This window comes from Eretmochelys imbricata, chromosome 14 (assembly GCF_965152235.1).
Source record: "Eretmochelys imbricata isolate rEreImb1 chromosome 14, rEreImb1.hap1, whole genome shotgun sequence".
Classification (NCBI taxonomy): domain Eukaryota; kingdom Metazoa; phylum Chordata; order Testudines; family Cheloniidae; genus Eretmochelys; species Eretmochelys imbricata.
In genome coordinates this window covers 56,109,361-56,123,744 of record NC_135585.1, presented here as the reverse complement: position 1 = coordinate 56,123,744, position 14,384 = coordinate 56,109,361, and the positions used below count along the sequence as shown (strand labels likewise).

The 14,384-nt window shown below is 59.5% G+C and overlaps 1 protein-coding gene across 1 annotated transcript in view; it reads left to right on the top strand.

The window, feature by feature from the left end:
* Window positions 1-14,384, top strand: part of COL11A2 (collagen type XI alpha 2 chain) — a 68,301-nt gene that overhangs the window by 11,611 nt on the left and 42,306 nt on the right. The window contains exons 4-15 of the mRNA XM_077832841.1: window positions 697-907; window positions 2,655-2,817; window positions 3,671-3,808; window positions 4,681-4,785; window positions 5,653-5,949; window positions 7,642-7,794; window positions 8,293-8,457; window positions 9,998-10,057; window positions 11,080-11,121; window positions 11,237-11,299; window positions 11,770-11,844; window positions 13,401-13,487. Coding sequence (XP_077688967.1) covers window positions 697-907; window positions 2,655-2,817; window positions 3,671-3,808; window positions 4,681-4,785; window positions 5,653-5,949; window positions 7,642-7,794; window positions 8,293-8,457; window positions 9,998-10,057; window positions 11,080-11,121; window positions 11,237-11,299; window positions 11,770-11,844; window positions 13,401-13,487 — 1,559 coding nt within the window. The remainder of the gene's footprint in view (window positions 1-696; window positions 908-2,654; window positions 2,818-3,670; window positions 3,809-4,680; window positions 4,786-5,652; window positions 5,950-7,641; window positions 7,795-8,292; window positions 8,458-9,997; window positions 10,058-11,079; window positions 11,122-11,236; window positions 11,300-11,769; window positions 11,845-13,400; window positions 13,488-14,384) is intronic.

Sequence of the window (14,384 nt, the reverse complement as noted above, 5' to 3'; positions counted from 1 at the left end):
AGCTCACAGCATGGCCCCGCGCCCCCCGTGGAACATTCCCACGCCCCCTTGGGACGTTCCCACACCTCCCGTGTCACTAGTGGAACATTCCTGTGCACCCACCCCTGTTTTCCTACAGCCCCATTGGGATGTTCCCACCCCCCCACAGTGTCCATCGTGGAACGTTCCTGTGACCCCCATGTCACTAGTGGAACATTCCCACACCCCCTTGGGACGTTCCCGCACCTCCCGTGTCACTAGTGGAACATTCCTGTGTGCCCACCCCCACTTTCCTACAGCCCCATTGGGATGTTCCCACCCCCCCAGTGTCCATCGTGGAACGTTCCTGTGACCCCCATGTCACTAGTGGAACATTCCCACACCCCCTTGGGACGTTCCCGCACCTCCCGTGTCACTAGTGGAACATTCCTGTGTGCCCACCCCTGTTTTCCTACAGCCCCATTGGGATGTTCCCACCCCCCCAGTGTCCATCGTGGAACATTCCTGTGACCCCCATGTCACTAGTGGAACATTCCCACGCCCCCTTGGGACGTTCCCACACCTCCCGTGTCCCCCTTGGGATGTTCCCCCGCCCCTGTGTCCTTAGTGGAACATTCCTACATCGCCCTTGGGCTGTCTCTGCACCCCCCAGCGTCCTGCCCCCCAAGCCCCCGCCGCCTCCCCCGCGGGGTCCCACAGCCCCTGCTGTCTCCCCAGGGAAGTTCCCGGAGGATTTCTCCATCATGGCCCTGGTGAGGCCCAAGGCCGGGACCCAGGGGTTCCTGCTCTCCATGTACGACCAGCACGGCACCCAGCAGCTGGGGGTGGAGCTGGGGCGCTCGCCCGTCTTCCTCTACCAGGACCAGAGCGGCCGGCCCGCCCCCGAGGACTACCCGCTCTTCCGGGGCATCAACCTCGCTGACGGCAAGTGGGTACCCGCCGACCCCTGACCCCCAAACCCTGCACCCCCCCCGAGGACGCCCCACTGTTCCGGGGCATCAACCTCGGTGCCGGCAAGTGGGTACCCGCCGACCCCTGACCCCCAAACCCTGCACCCCCCCCGAGGACTCCACACTCTTCCGGGGCATCAACCTCGGTGCCGGCAAGTGGGTACCCACCGACCCCTGACCCCCAAACCCTGCACCCCCCCCCGAGGACTCCACACTCTTCCGGGGCATCAACCTCGGTGCCGGCAAGTGGGTACCCGCCGACCCCTGACCCCCAAACCCTGCACCCCCCCCCCCCGAGGACTACCCGCTCTTCCGGGGCATCAACCTCGCTGACGGCAAGTGGGTACCCGCCGACCCCTGACCCCCAAACCCTGCACCCCCCCCGAGGACTCCCCACTGTTCCGGGGCATCAACCTCGGTGCCGGCAAGTGGGTACCCGCCGACCCCTGACCCCCAAACCCTGCACCCCCCCCCCGAGGACTACCCGCTCTTCCGGGGCATCAACCTCGGTGCCGGCAAGTGGGTACCCACCGACCCCTGACCCCCAAACCCTGCACCCCCCCCGAGGACTCCACACTCTTCCGGGGCATCAACCTCGGTGCCGGCAAGTGGGTACCCACCGACCCCTGACCCCCAAACCCTGCACCACCCCCCCCCCCCGAGGACTCCCCACTGTTCCGGGGCATCAACCTCGGTGCCGGCAAGTGGGTACCCACCGACCCCTGACCCCCAAACCCTGCACCCCCCCCGAGGACTCCACACTCTTCCGGGGCATCAACCTCGGTGCCGGCAAGTGGGTACCCGCCGACCCCTGACCCCCAAACCCTGCACCCCCCCCCCCCGAGGACTACCCGCTCTTCCGGGGCATCAACCTCGCTGACGGCAAGTGGGTACCCACCGACCCCTGACCCCCAAACTCTGCACCCCCCCCCCCCGAGGACTCCACACTCTTCCGGGGCATCAACCTCGGTGCCGGCAAGTGGGCACCCACCGACCCCTGACCCCCAAACCCTGCACCCCCCCCCGAGGACTCCCCACTGTTCCGGGGCATCAACCTCGGTGCCGGCAAGTGGGTACCCACCGACCCCTGACCCCCAAACCCTGCACCCCCCCCCCCGAGGACTCCACACTCTTCCGGGGCATCAACCTCGGTGCCGGCAAGTGGGCACCCACCGACCCCTGACCCCCAAACCCTGCACCCCCCCCCGAGGACTACCCGCTCTTCCGGGGCATCAACCTCGGTGCCGTCAAGTGGGTACCCGCCGACCCCTGACCCCCAAACCCTGCACCCCCCTCCCCGAGCACTACCCGCTCTTCCGGGGCATCAACCTCGGTGCCGGCAAGTGGGTACCCACCGACCCCTGACCCCCAAACCGTTGCACCCCCCACCCCACCCCACCCCCGAGGACTCCCCGCTCTTCCCGGGTATCAACCTCAGTGCCAGCAAGTGGGTACCCACCGACCCCTGACCCCCAAACCGTTGCACCCCCCACCCCACCCCCGAGGACTCCCCGCTCTTCCCGGGTATCAACCTCAGTGCCGGCAAGTGGGTACCTGCCGACCCCTGACCCCCCAACACTGCAGCTCATGGGTACCCTCTGCCCCCTACACCGACCTGACTCCAACCCTTGAGGACTCCCCTTTTCATCCCTCACGTCCTCCTGTCCTGTCTCCCCCCGTGTGTGTCTGTCCTGCCCCCTCCCATCGGCGTGTCTGTGCCCCCAGGTGGCACCGGCTGGCACTGAGTGTGCACAGACAGTCCGTGACCCTGATCCTGGACTGTAAGAAGAAGGTGACGCGGACGCTGCCCCGGGGCCCCCGCCCGGTGATCGACACCCGTGGCATCACTGTCTTTGGCACCCGCATCCTCGACGAGGAGGTCTTCCAGGTACCGGCCCAGACTTTCCTGCATCCCCCGGCCCATGGGGACCCTGCCTGACCCCCATGTCTCCCCTAAGACTGGCTGGGTGTGAGGAATGGGGGGCAGTGCCTGGGGGTGGTTTGGGGGGAAATTGGGGGTTATTTCTGGATGGGGTCACAATAGGGAAGCAGGATGGTATCAGGGTAACTCCTCTCCTTCCACCCTCCATCCCCAACCTCCCACCCTCGCTCCCTATACACACCCCTCCATCTATCCCCCAATCTATCCATCCCTCCATCCATTCCCACATGCATCCATCCATCCTTCTATGCCCCTAATCCATCCACGATCCATCCTTTCATCCCAACCCTCCCTCCCTCCATCCCCACGCACACCTGTGCATCCACCCAATCCTCCATCCATCCATCCATCCCTGCACACACCTCTCCACCCACCCATCCCTCTGTCCCCCCAATCCATCCCTCCATACCCACCTCCCTCCCTCCTTCCATCCCCACGCACCTGTCCTTCCACCCAATCATCCATCCATCCATCCCTGCACACACCCCTCCACCCACCCATCCCTCTGTCCCCCCAATCCATCCCTCCATCCCCACCCTCCCTCCCTCCATTCCCACACACCTGTCCATCCACCCAGTCATCCATCCACCCTACCCTCCATCCATCCATGATCCATCCCTTCATCCCCTCCCTCCAGCCCCCCATCCCTCTATCCCCTGCAGTCCATCCATGATCCATCCCCTCCCACCCCTCCATCCAACCCCATCCCTCCGTCCCTGGCCCCTTTCCCCATTCGTGGCGGGTGGGGACTCCAGGCCCAGCAGTGCCCGTCCCCCCATCACCCCATCTTTCTCTGCAGGGTGACATCCAGCAGCTGCTCATCGCCCCGAACCCCCAGGCGGCCTACGACTACTGTGAGCACTACAGCCCCGACTGCCCTGCCCTGCCCCACCTGCCCCAGGCACAGGAGGCGCTGCAGAGACCTGCCAGGCCCCAGGTGAGGGACATGGGGCAGACCGAGCAGGTCAGGCCTTTGGGTCTGATCTCGGGGAGGATACGGGCTGGGTGGGCCCGGGGAGCTGATTTTCGGGGGGATACACTGATCTCGTGGGGGATATGGGGCTGGATGGGCCCGTGGAGCTGATTGGGCTTGTGGGGCTGATCTGGCGGGGGAGTTACGGGGCTGGTCGGGCCTGTGGGGCTCATCTCGGGGGGATATGGGGCTGCTGGTCCTTCACTGACGTTTTCAGGTTCAAAGGGAAAAAGCCTGAAACCCCCCGAGGAGACACTGCCGGGTTCATCTCAGGGTCCCCCACCCCAATCTGCCCCTCAGACCCCACCCATCCACTGGGACCCCGCACTGGCCCCCTGGGGAAACATTGCCAGCTTCATCTCAGGGTCCCAGACCTCCCACCTGCCCCTCATAACTCTCCCCCATATGGGGCCCCCCGCCCCCCGTGTTCCCAGCATGCCCTGCTCCTTCTCGGGGCCCCCCGCCCCCCGTGTTCCCAGCGTGCCCTGCTCCTTCTCGGGGCCCCCCGCCCTCCGTGTTCCCAGCGTGCCCTGCTCCTTCTCGGGGCAGGCTGCTCTGGCTTGTGGTGGGGTGGGGGGTGAACCCCAGAACTGGAGGTTTAAAGGCCGTTCTCCCCCCCTCATCCCTGCCCTGAGTGGGGGAGCTGAGAGTCAGGCCTAGGGAGGGGCCCGGGGTGGGGAAGCCGGGGGGGGAAGAACTGGGGTGGGGGGGACCAGACAGACCCCCACACCCTGGTCCAGCCCCTGACCCTCCCCGCGCTGTGGGTTTCTGTTATGATTATTTTGTTCTCCTCCTTTCCCCCCTTCCACCGTCCCTCCCTCCCCCCTGTCGCCTAGTACTTTGAGGAGGAGGTGGAGTACTATGAGTACCCCGACTCTTACGGGAATAAAGAGGATGGGAACGCGTCCCTCCCCACTCCTTCGGGGGGCACAGTGGAGCAGGTAACCGGGGGGGGGCAGGCTCTGCTCCGCCCACAACGTCCGTCTGTCTGTCCCAGCTCCCGTTGTGTCTGAGTCTCATCCTCTCATGGCAGTGTCATCCATCCATCCATCCATCCGTCCGTCCATCCATCACTGCTTCATTGCACCCCCTGAGCAGGAGCGCGGGAGGCACGGGTTGGGGGGCAGGGAATGGGGATACTAGTGGGGGGCAAGCCATGCCCTCCACACATTATAACCTGCTGATGGGGCCTCTGGGGGTGGGGCAGAGGGGAGGGAATCCCGGTGTGTGCTCCATACACATGGGGGTCCCAAGGACAATGGGGGCTCTGGGGTGACCCCTAGAGATTCGGGGTGCTCTGTATGTATCCAGGTTCCCAGAGGCAGAGGGGGTTCTGGGGTGACCCCTAGAGATTCGGGGTGCTCTGTATGTATCCAGGTCCCCAGAGGCAGAGGGGGTTCTGGGGCGACCCCTGGAGATTTGGGGTGCTCTGTATGTATCCAGGTCCCCAGGGGAGAGGGGGTTCTGGGGTGACCCCTAGAGATTTGGGGTGCTCTGTATGTATCCAGGTCCCCAGGGGAGAGGGGGTTCTGGGGTCACCCCTGGAGATTTGGGGTGCTCTGTATGTATCTGGATCCCAGGGGCAGAGGGGCTTTGGGGCAACCCTGAGGAATGTGGGGTGCTTCGTACACCGGGGGGGGTCCCTGCAGCAGCAGCCCCTGCGCCCCTGCTCCTCGTGAACTCATGCCCTGTGTGTTGTGTTTTCTTTCTGTGCCCGGCTCCCGGTCTGTGTGTGTGCCATCTTCATCCTCACCCTCATCACCTCCATCCTCCTCCTCCTCCTCCTCCTCCTCACGTTGCGGCACCAGAAACCCGCCGGGCCGGGCCGCAAGGCGCCCGCCAAGCCGGCAGCCAAGCAGCAGAAACGGCAGCAGCTGATGAGCACGGCCCCAGCCTACGGCAAAGCCCCCGGCGGCGGGAAATCCCCCGGCAAATCCCCCGGCAACGGCAAATCCCCCGGCAACGCCAAGTCCCCCGGCAACGCCAAGATGGCAGCTGGGGGGAAACACCCGGCCGTGAAAAATGCCCTGGGCAAGGCCCAGACGGGGGGGAAGGCCTACGCTGGTACCGGCGCGCCCAGGAAACACGGCAACAGCTACCAGCAGGTAGAGCAAGAGCGAGGCATCCAGATCGGTGCTGGGCACCGCCCCGAGGGGGCAGCACGATCTGAGATCCGTGCGGGGGAGCATGCTCCCCCCACCCCATCCCCGCCCCCCCAGTCTGTGCGTCTCGCTCGTGTCTGTCCGTCGGTGGCAGGGCCATTCGGGAAGCGCCTCAGCAACATAAATAAACCAGCAGACAGGGAATGTGGGGAAGGCCCCGTGTCCCATTCCCTGCCCCCCAGAGCCAGCCAGTCCCCCCCATGGGGCCGTATCTCAGAGGGGACAGGCCCCGTGTCCCATTCCCTGCCCCTCTGAGCCAGCCAGTCCCCCCCATGGGGCCGTATCTCAGAGGGGACAGGCCCCGTGTCCCATTCCCTGCCCCCCCCGAGCCAGCCAGTCCCCCCCATGGGGCCAAATCTCAGCCAGCGCCCCTTAGAGGGGACAGGCCCCGTGTCCCATTCCCTGCCCCTCTGAGCCAGCCAGTCCTCTCCATGGGGCCGTATCTCAGAGAAACAGGCCCCGTGTCCCATTCCCTGCCCCCCCGAGCCAGCCAGTTCCCCCCATGGGGCCGTATCTCAGAGGGCCAGGCCCTGTGTCCCATTCCCTGCCCCCCTGAGACAGTCAGTCCCCCGCATGGGGCCGAATCTCAGAGGGCCAGGCCCTGTGTCCCATTCCCTGCCCCCCATAGCCAGCCAGTGCCCCCCATAGGGACAAATCTCAGCCAGCGCCCCTTAGAGGGGACAGGCCCCGTGTCCCATTCCCTGCCCCCTGAGCCAGCCAGTCCATGCCCTGGGGCCGGATTGGAGCCGGTGCCCCCTAGAGGGGAAAGGTCCCGTGTCCCACTTCCCTCACATTTTCTCTCTGTGTTTATTTATCTTGCACCTTCTTTCCCGTGAATGGACACCCCGAGTCCTCCTTGAGTGACAAGGGGTAGTCGCTCCCTGGCAGGGGGTGCTGCAGGGTGGTGTGATTCCATCAGCGATCGGTTTGTCTCCGTGTGTCTGGGAAAACGATCCGGGATGAATCCAGTTCTGCTGCCCCTGCCCCTTCCCCAGGAGACAGAACAAGAATAACCTACTAATACTTCTGTCCTCTTTCTCTCTCTCCTCTAATCCATCTATCCCTGTGCATATCTGTCAATCTATCCTCATCTATCGCCGTCCACCTCCATGCACTTCCATTTGTCCATTGTATCCATCCATCCCTGTTCATATCTGCCTGTCTGTCCATCTGTCTATCCATCCCTATGCATGTTTATCCATCCATCCATCCATCCATCTATGTGCATATCTGCCTGTCTGTCCATCTGTCTGTCCATCCCTATGCATGTTTATCTATCCATTGCATCCATCTGTCCTCATGCATATCCATCCATCCATGGCCTGCATCCATCTGTCCTCATGCATATCCATCCTTCCATCCATCCTTCCATCCATTGCATCCACTCATCCCTGTGCATATCTGCCTGTCTGTCCATCTGTCTATCCATCCCTATGCATGTTTATCTATCCATTGCATCCATCTGTCCTCATGTATATCCATCTATCCATGGCCTGCATCCATCTGTCCATCTGTCCTCATGCATATCCATCCATCCATCGCATCCATCCATCCATCTTTCTCCCCCGGCCCCCATGACTGCTGTTCCAACCCTGTTCCCCCCGGGTCCTGGTGACTGCCAACCCCACCCCCCAGGATGTGGGGCTGTCCCCTACAGAGGAGCCCTGGGGGGCTGGCAAGTACCTGGATTATATCCTACCCCTTGACCAGGACCCTGATGGTGCCTACTGGGAGGAGACAATGGGGCTGGAGGTGACTCCCCCGTCCCCCTCGGAGCCCTGGGCTGAGGTAACTGCCCTGGGGTTGGATTGGGGGGTGGCTAAGGGTCTGGATGGGAAGGGGAACGGGGCTGAGCTGGCTCCAGGGTTAGGTCTAGCTCCCCCCTAGTTCTCCACAGCCCCACTATCTGTCTCAGTGGGGTGGGGCCTTAAAGCCTCCCCACGCTATTCAGGGCTGGTCCCCCTGAGAGCTGCCTCTGTGCTGATCCCATGATGGAAGAGATGGAGACCCTGCTCCAGGGGGAAGAGAGAGGGGTCTGTGGGGAAAGGACTGAGGATTCAGGACTGGGGGATCAGGACTCCTGGGTTCTATCTCCAGCTCTGGGTGGAGAATGGGTTAGAGCCGGGAGAGAGGGGGCTGGGAGTCAAGGAGTTCTGGGGGATCCAGTTTCGGCACATCTCCTTGGTCCTGTCTCCCAGTAGGCACCGTGCTGTGCATTAACGTGTTGCTGGATTTCTTTTCATTCTCCCCTTCCCTGCTCCGCTTCTCCCCCATCCCGTGGGGCAGGAGGCTCCCAGCCCGGCCCCTGCCGCTCCGGGTGAGGACGAGGTGCTTGTGGAGGAGTACGTGACGGGGCAGGAGTACGAGTACGTCTATAAGGATTTTCCTGAGGGAGCCGAGCCATCGGAGCTGGGGCCCGTGCTCTCTGCAGAGACCCCCCAGAATGGAGGCGTAAGTGGGGCACGGGGACGTCTCCTCGGGCCCTTCCTCCTGCTGGCCTCTCGTGGATGGTCTTTCGGTGGCGTCCGTCATGTTTGTGGTCCTGTGTTGGTGTCTCATGGTGTCAGTTACTGTTTGTTGAGATGTCACCTCCCATTCATGGCTCTGTGTTGTTGTCATCATGGTGTCACTTCTTGTTTGTTGAGATGCCATGTCCCATTCATGGCTCTGTGTTGTCATCGTCATGGTGTCACTTCCTGTTTGTGGCCATTTGTTGGTGTGTCATGGCGGCACTTCCTGTTTGCCGTGGTGTCGCTTTCTGATGTGTTAATTCCTGTTTGTCGATGTGTCACTTCCTGCTTTTCATGGTGTCACTACTGTTTGAATTGTTGTCACTTCCTGTGTGGTGTCAATTTGTTTGTGGCATCCCTGCCTCCTTGTCAGCATTTACTGTTGTGTCACAGTCATTTTCTGTTTGTCGTGACATCACTTCCTCCGTGTTGGCTTGGCATCATGTGGGTCATGGCTGTCCAGTGTAGTGGTCGCTTCCTGTCTTTGGCAGTCCTTCCCTGCACCTCACTGACCATTGTGTCACTTTCCCTCCACCATTCCATTTCCTGTGATGCGCTTCCTCTCTTGTGAGGTCACTTCTTGCTCGGAGTGACATCAGCACCCTCTCCCCCACCTCGTATGTTCAGAGATGGGCCTGTCGTGCCCCGATGGCATCGCACCTCATGTTATAACCATGACATCCTCTGCCTTGGCAATGCCCCAACCCGCCAGGGCATCCCCACTCTGTGATGTCATCTTACGCCCTGTGATGTCATCCCCACGTACGGCCATCTCTGTTATTCACCCACCTCCCCGAGTATTGGCCGCGCTGGTGTCAATTACCGATTTGGGGGGTAACCTCCAAAAGGGATGCGGTAATTCCCCTCCCCGCACGCTGCCATCTCAATGGGGCTGGCGATTTAGGGCTGGGGCATCTCCAGATGTGGACCTTTAAATCTCTCCTCCCCCTGACCACCTCCCCTGGGGTGTGTTTCACCTGGTGATGTGACCTGTCCTCAGTTTCCCTTCAGAGCTGCTGTGGGTCGTGATGCATTGATTAGCTCAGAGCTAACGGAGCATCCTAACTCAACAGGCCCAGAGGCTCCAAGGGAGCTGATAGGGGTGAGGGTGGGTTCCAATGAGAAACGGCAGCCTTGTCTCCCTAGGCTGCAGGCGGATAACTGAAGGGTTGGGACACAATCCTGAGGCCTTACACAGAGCCTGCCCCAGGTTTACTTCAGCTTTACTCAGACTTTACTCCACATTTACACAGATCCTGATCTGCATTTCCTTCACCTTTACTCCATTTTTCCTCAGACCAGGGGGGACAGGGAGCCTCAGATAACAGAGCCTCGGGGTGGTGCGGCTGAGTGGTGCTCGATGAGCCCTGCCGCCCGATGGGGGAGCTGGGATTTGCAGGGCTGGGAGGGTGCCAGAGTGGGCCTCGGGTGTGTTATATTGACCGGGCCACTCTTTGCGGTTATATGTGTGTTACCCCCAGGCTGTGCGCGGAGTCAGAGGCTACAAAGGAGAGAAGGGAGAGCCGGCCGTCATGGAACCGGTAGGTCTCTGCGTTGACGGGTTAGGGGGAGATCAGTTGATCCCACCAGCCCCTCCATTGTCCATGCCTGGACGTTGCCCATCTCTGCATAGTCCGGGCCCTGGGGTGCCCCACCCCCATGCAGCCCCCAATGCACCCTGTGGCAGGAGCAGGATATCCTGCTGTGCATGGGACAGAGCCCCCCCCAACGCCTCCTGTCCTGTCTCAGCCCCTGCCCTATTCAGGGATCAGCACGCCCTGAATGCCCCGTCACAGGTCATCTGGGCCTGGAGCCCCCCCGGGGTTGTGTGTGTGTGCGATGGACGTAGTGATCTATCGTGTGATGATAGGCACAGACGAGTGTATGTGTGCAGGGGGGCAGGGTGCGCACGGCAGGATGGGACATGTGTGCGTGTCCCCGCACACCTGTGTGAACAAGCATATATGTATTGTCACACTTCCAGGGGGAAGAATCATGTGTGTGCACATGTGTTGCATGTGCCCCTGAGCGTGTGCATGAGTTTGCACAGGCCTCTGCCTGCAGATTCCCTTTGTACCTGTCTGTCGGTGCTTGCACAATTGTGTATGCGTGTGCAAATGTGTATTTGTGAGTGCCTGTGAGTGCACATCTAGTTTGCGTGTAGGTGTTAGTTCCCATGTGTGTGCATCTGTTACGCACCACGGCGTGTGTGTCTGTGTGTATTTGCACGCTCTGGTGCATGCATGCCACTGTATTTGCATGTTTGTGTTAGTAGATGTCTATGTGCGTGGGAGGGTGCCCAGTCGTGTGTGCACAGCCAGTGGCCGTCTCTCCTGATGGGGGGAGTGGGCGAGGGGTGTGGATGAGCCGGGAGACCTTCCCCCTTTTCAAACTCACCTGGGCAATCCCCAGTCTCTCTAGGATGCCTCCTGGCCAGGGGCTGTGTCTGTCCAAGGCCTCCTCAGCTGGGGGCTTTATCGCCCCCCACCCCGGGCCCACTCTGCCCTTGCCCCACCTGGGCCTGTCGGTGGCGTAACCCTGCTCTCTGCCTCTTGTTCTGCAGGGAATGCTGGTGGAGGGCCCCCCCGGCCCTGAGGGACCTGCGGTAAGAGCCTGTCTGTTTGTCCGTCCGGGGAGTTCTGGGGGATGCTCTGGGGCCGGGGGCAGATCCCCCTGCTGGTGCATTAACCTCACTGTGTGTCTCTCATGTGTTTCCTCAGGGCATATCAGGGCCGCCGGGCACACAGGGCCCTCCGGGCCCCCCAGGAGATCCTGGTGAGAGGGTGAGTGCGAGCTGGAACCTGGCCCCACGGCAGGGGTTGTGGGTCCAGCACCAGCTCTTGGGGAGACCGCGGCCCCCCTTCCAAGGGAGGAGTGAACGTGAGTTTGCATGGTGAGGTGCGAATGTGTGCTGGGGTGGGATGTCATTGTGCCCCCTTGGCTGGGGAAGGCGCCGGGCGTGTGAGTACCTGGGAGTGTGCAAGCACTAGTGTGTGGGATGGTGCATGCGTGTGCATACACAGCGCCGATGGCCTGGGGTGTTTGGAGGTAGGCCAGAGATCCCGGCAAGGCCAGTGTGTGTCGGGGTGTCGGGAGAATATGAGGCTGGCACTGTGTGTGGGGAAGATGGGTGCAGCGCTGGAGGGGCTGTGGTTGCTGAGACATGCAGGGGCAGCAGCAGCACTGTCTGAGGGGAAGATCGCAGGCCCCGTCCCCGTGCAATAACCTCCCGCTCTGCGTCTCCCTCCAACAGGGTCCTCCTGGCCGTTCAGGTCTCCCTGGCTCGGATGGGATGCCTGGACCCCCTGGCACGTCCCTCATGCTCCCGGTGAGTGAGGAGGTGTTTGATGGGTTAATGATGGGGCTGCTGCAGTCTGGAATGGAATGGGCTAACACAGGCTGACTAGGGTCTAGAACAGCAGGGGAAGGTGCTGATAGGGTGACCTAGAACTGGGGTGGCTCTGTGGGCTCTAGAATAAAACTAGACGAAATACTGGTGGGAGCTGGAACAAGGAAGTATATGGAAGGTGGGGGCTCTGAGGTCTAGAATAAGATCAGGAGAACTAATTTGTGTGATCTAGAACCAGAAAGGATAATGTGGGTTTGTGGGTCTTGAATAAATCAAGGAAGACTCTCACTGTGTTACCTAGAACTAGGGACAATATGATGTGTCTGTGGAAATCTAGGGCAGGCATGGGGCTCAGATAGCAGTATCCAGAACTGGTAGATGATAAAATGGGTCTATGGGGCTCAAGAACTCAGATACCTAATACTGTAGCCTATACAGTGGGCTTGCGGGGTCTAGAGTAAAACAAGAGGAACTCTGATAGCATGGCCTAGAACCAGAGAGGATAGATGGACCTGTTGGAATCTAAAAGGGATGAGAGAACAGAGATGGTAGAACTGGGGAGGATACAGTGGGTCAGCTGAAGTCTAAAACAAAAAGGGGAACTCTAGTACTGTGATCTAGAACTGAAGATTTTAGAGTGGATCTGTGAGGATCTAAGATGTGGGAAAGAGGAGGCTGATTCTCTTAGCTAGTCCTGGTTAGTATGTAGTGGGGCTATTTGAATGTAGAACCCAGAGAGTAACTCCTAAAACAGAGGCATCTTAGAGTATAAATCTGTAACAGACAAGATGGATTTTACAAATATTACCTAAAACCAGAGAAGATGTCTAGGTCTAGTTTAGAAGAAAAACCTGTGATCTAGAACTGGAGATTGCACAGTGGATGGGCCTGTGTGGAATCTAGAACAGGACAGGGAGACTCTGGTGCTGTTCTCTGGAAATGTAGATAATATAATAGGGATATGGGAATTTAGGATAGAAGGGAGAGCTCTCGTAGCGTGATCTAGAACTGGAGAGCACAGTGAGTTAAGAACAGAAAGGCTAGTGTTAATAGCATTATCTAGAACCAAAGATGATGCAGGGAGTCTAGAACAGAAGGGTGAACCCTGATAGCATTACCTGAAACTAGCAAGCCTACACGGTGCGCTTATCTGTGTATGGAACAGAAATGGGCACTCTGGTAGTATTACCTAGAATCGTAGAGCATGCAGTGGATATGTGTGAGTCTAGACGAGAAGGGAGAGTACCAGGAATGCAGCCTGGAATTGGATAGGTTGCAGCAAATCTCTGGGAATCTACAACAGGCCAGGGGAGCTCTGGCAATGTGATCTGCTTCCCCCCCTCCCTCGCCCCCCAGCATCGTGACGTGTGAAGGACAGAGCAGGCCTTGGGCTCTGGAGCTCAAGGGAGGGCTCCGGGTATGTCTCCCAGGAGCCCAGTTCTGGGAGGGCGGTGTGAGTTCTGGGATTTTGCTGTGAGTTCAGGGATGGCGGCAGTATGTTTTTCACACCTGAAGGTTTGTCTTTCCTCCCCCAGTTTCGGTTTGGGAGCAGCGGTGGAGACAAGGGGCCCGCGGTGTCCGCACAAGAGGCACAAGCGCAGGCCATTTTACAGCAAGCCCGGGTAAGTCTAAAGTGGAGACGGGGCAGGGAGAGTTGGGCCGGGTCAGGGTAGGAAAAGATCCTGCCTTATCTCCTACCCTGGAGCCCTGATCAATTTGGTAATCGAGAACCCAGATACCAAATGGGTATCTGGGTTCTCGATTACCCAGAATCTCAGTGGGTTCTCGATCCCAGAACCTCAGTGGGATCACAATTTATTATCTTTCTAGAACCATGTTAAGGATCACTCTTTTATTGCTCTTTAAGATTCCATACCACATAGTGGTCAGTGCCCTTCCAGAGCTTCCCCAAGGTCACAATTTACTGCCACTCTAGAACTGCAGGATAATGGTTTGTCACCTTTCTAGAATCTCAGCAGATCCCTGTTCGTTGCCCTTCTAGATTCATTTATAACGTTATGGTTAAGTAGCTCTTCAACAACATCCCTGCCCTTCTAGAACCCAGACGAGATTACAATCAACTGCTCTCCTGGAACCATGGGGGTTACAGTCTGTGCCCACCTAGAACCCTTGCAAGTGTAACAAAACATTTTACTGCATTTCTAGAACCCCAAGACTATCATGGATCATTGCCTTAAGACTGTGATGTGATTGATCTTCCCTTCAAACCTTATTAACCCTCCTGAGTGCTGATCAAATCACAATTTCTCCTTTTCTAGAACGCCAATGAGGCCCCACCTTGTCACCCCTCTAGACCCCCCATCAAACATGCTAGGACCATGCTTGTCCCCTTCTAGAACCCTGCTGACATCACAATGTGCTTTTTCCTAAAACCCCAGTAAGTCTGTAGCTTCTCTTCTAGAACATGAGTGTCACTGTTTTCCCTCCAGTCTATAGATGCTGATAAATTCATGTTTTATTCCCCTCTTAGATCCCCAACTGGGACCCTGTTCTTACCC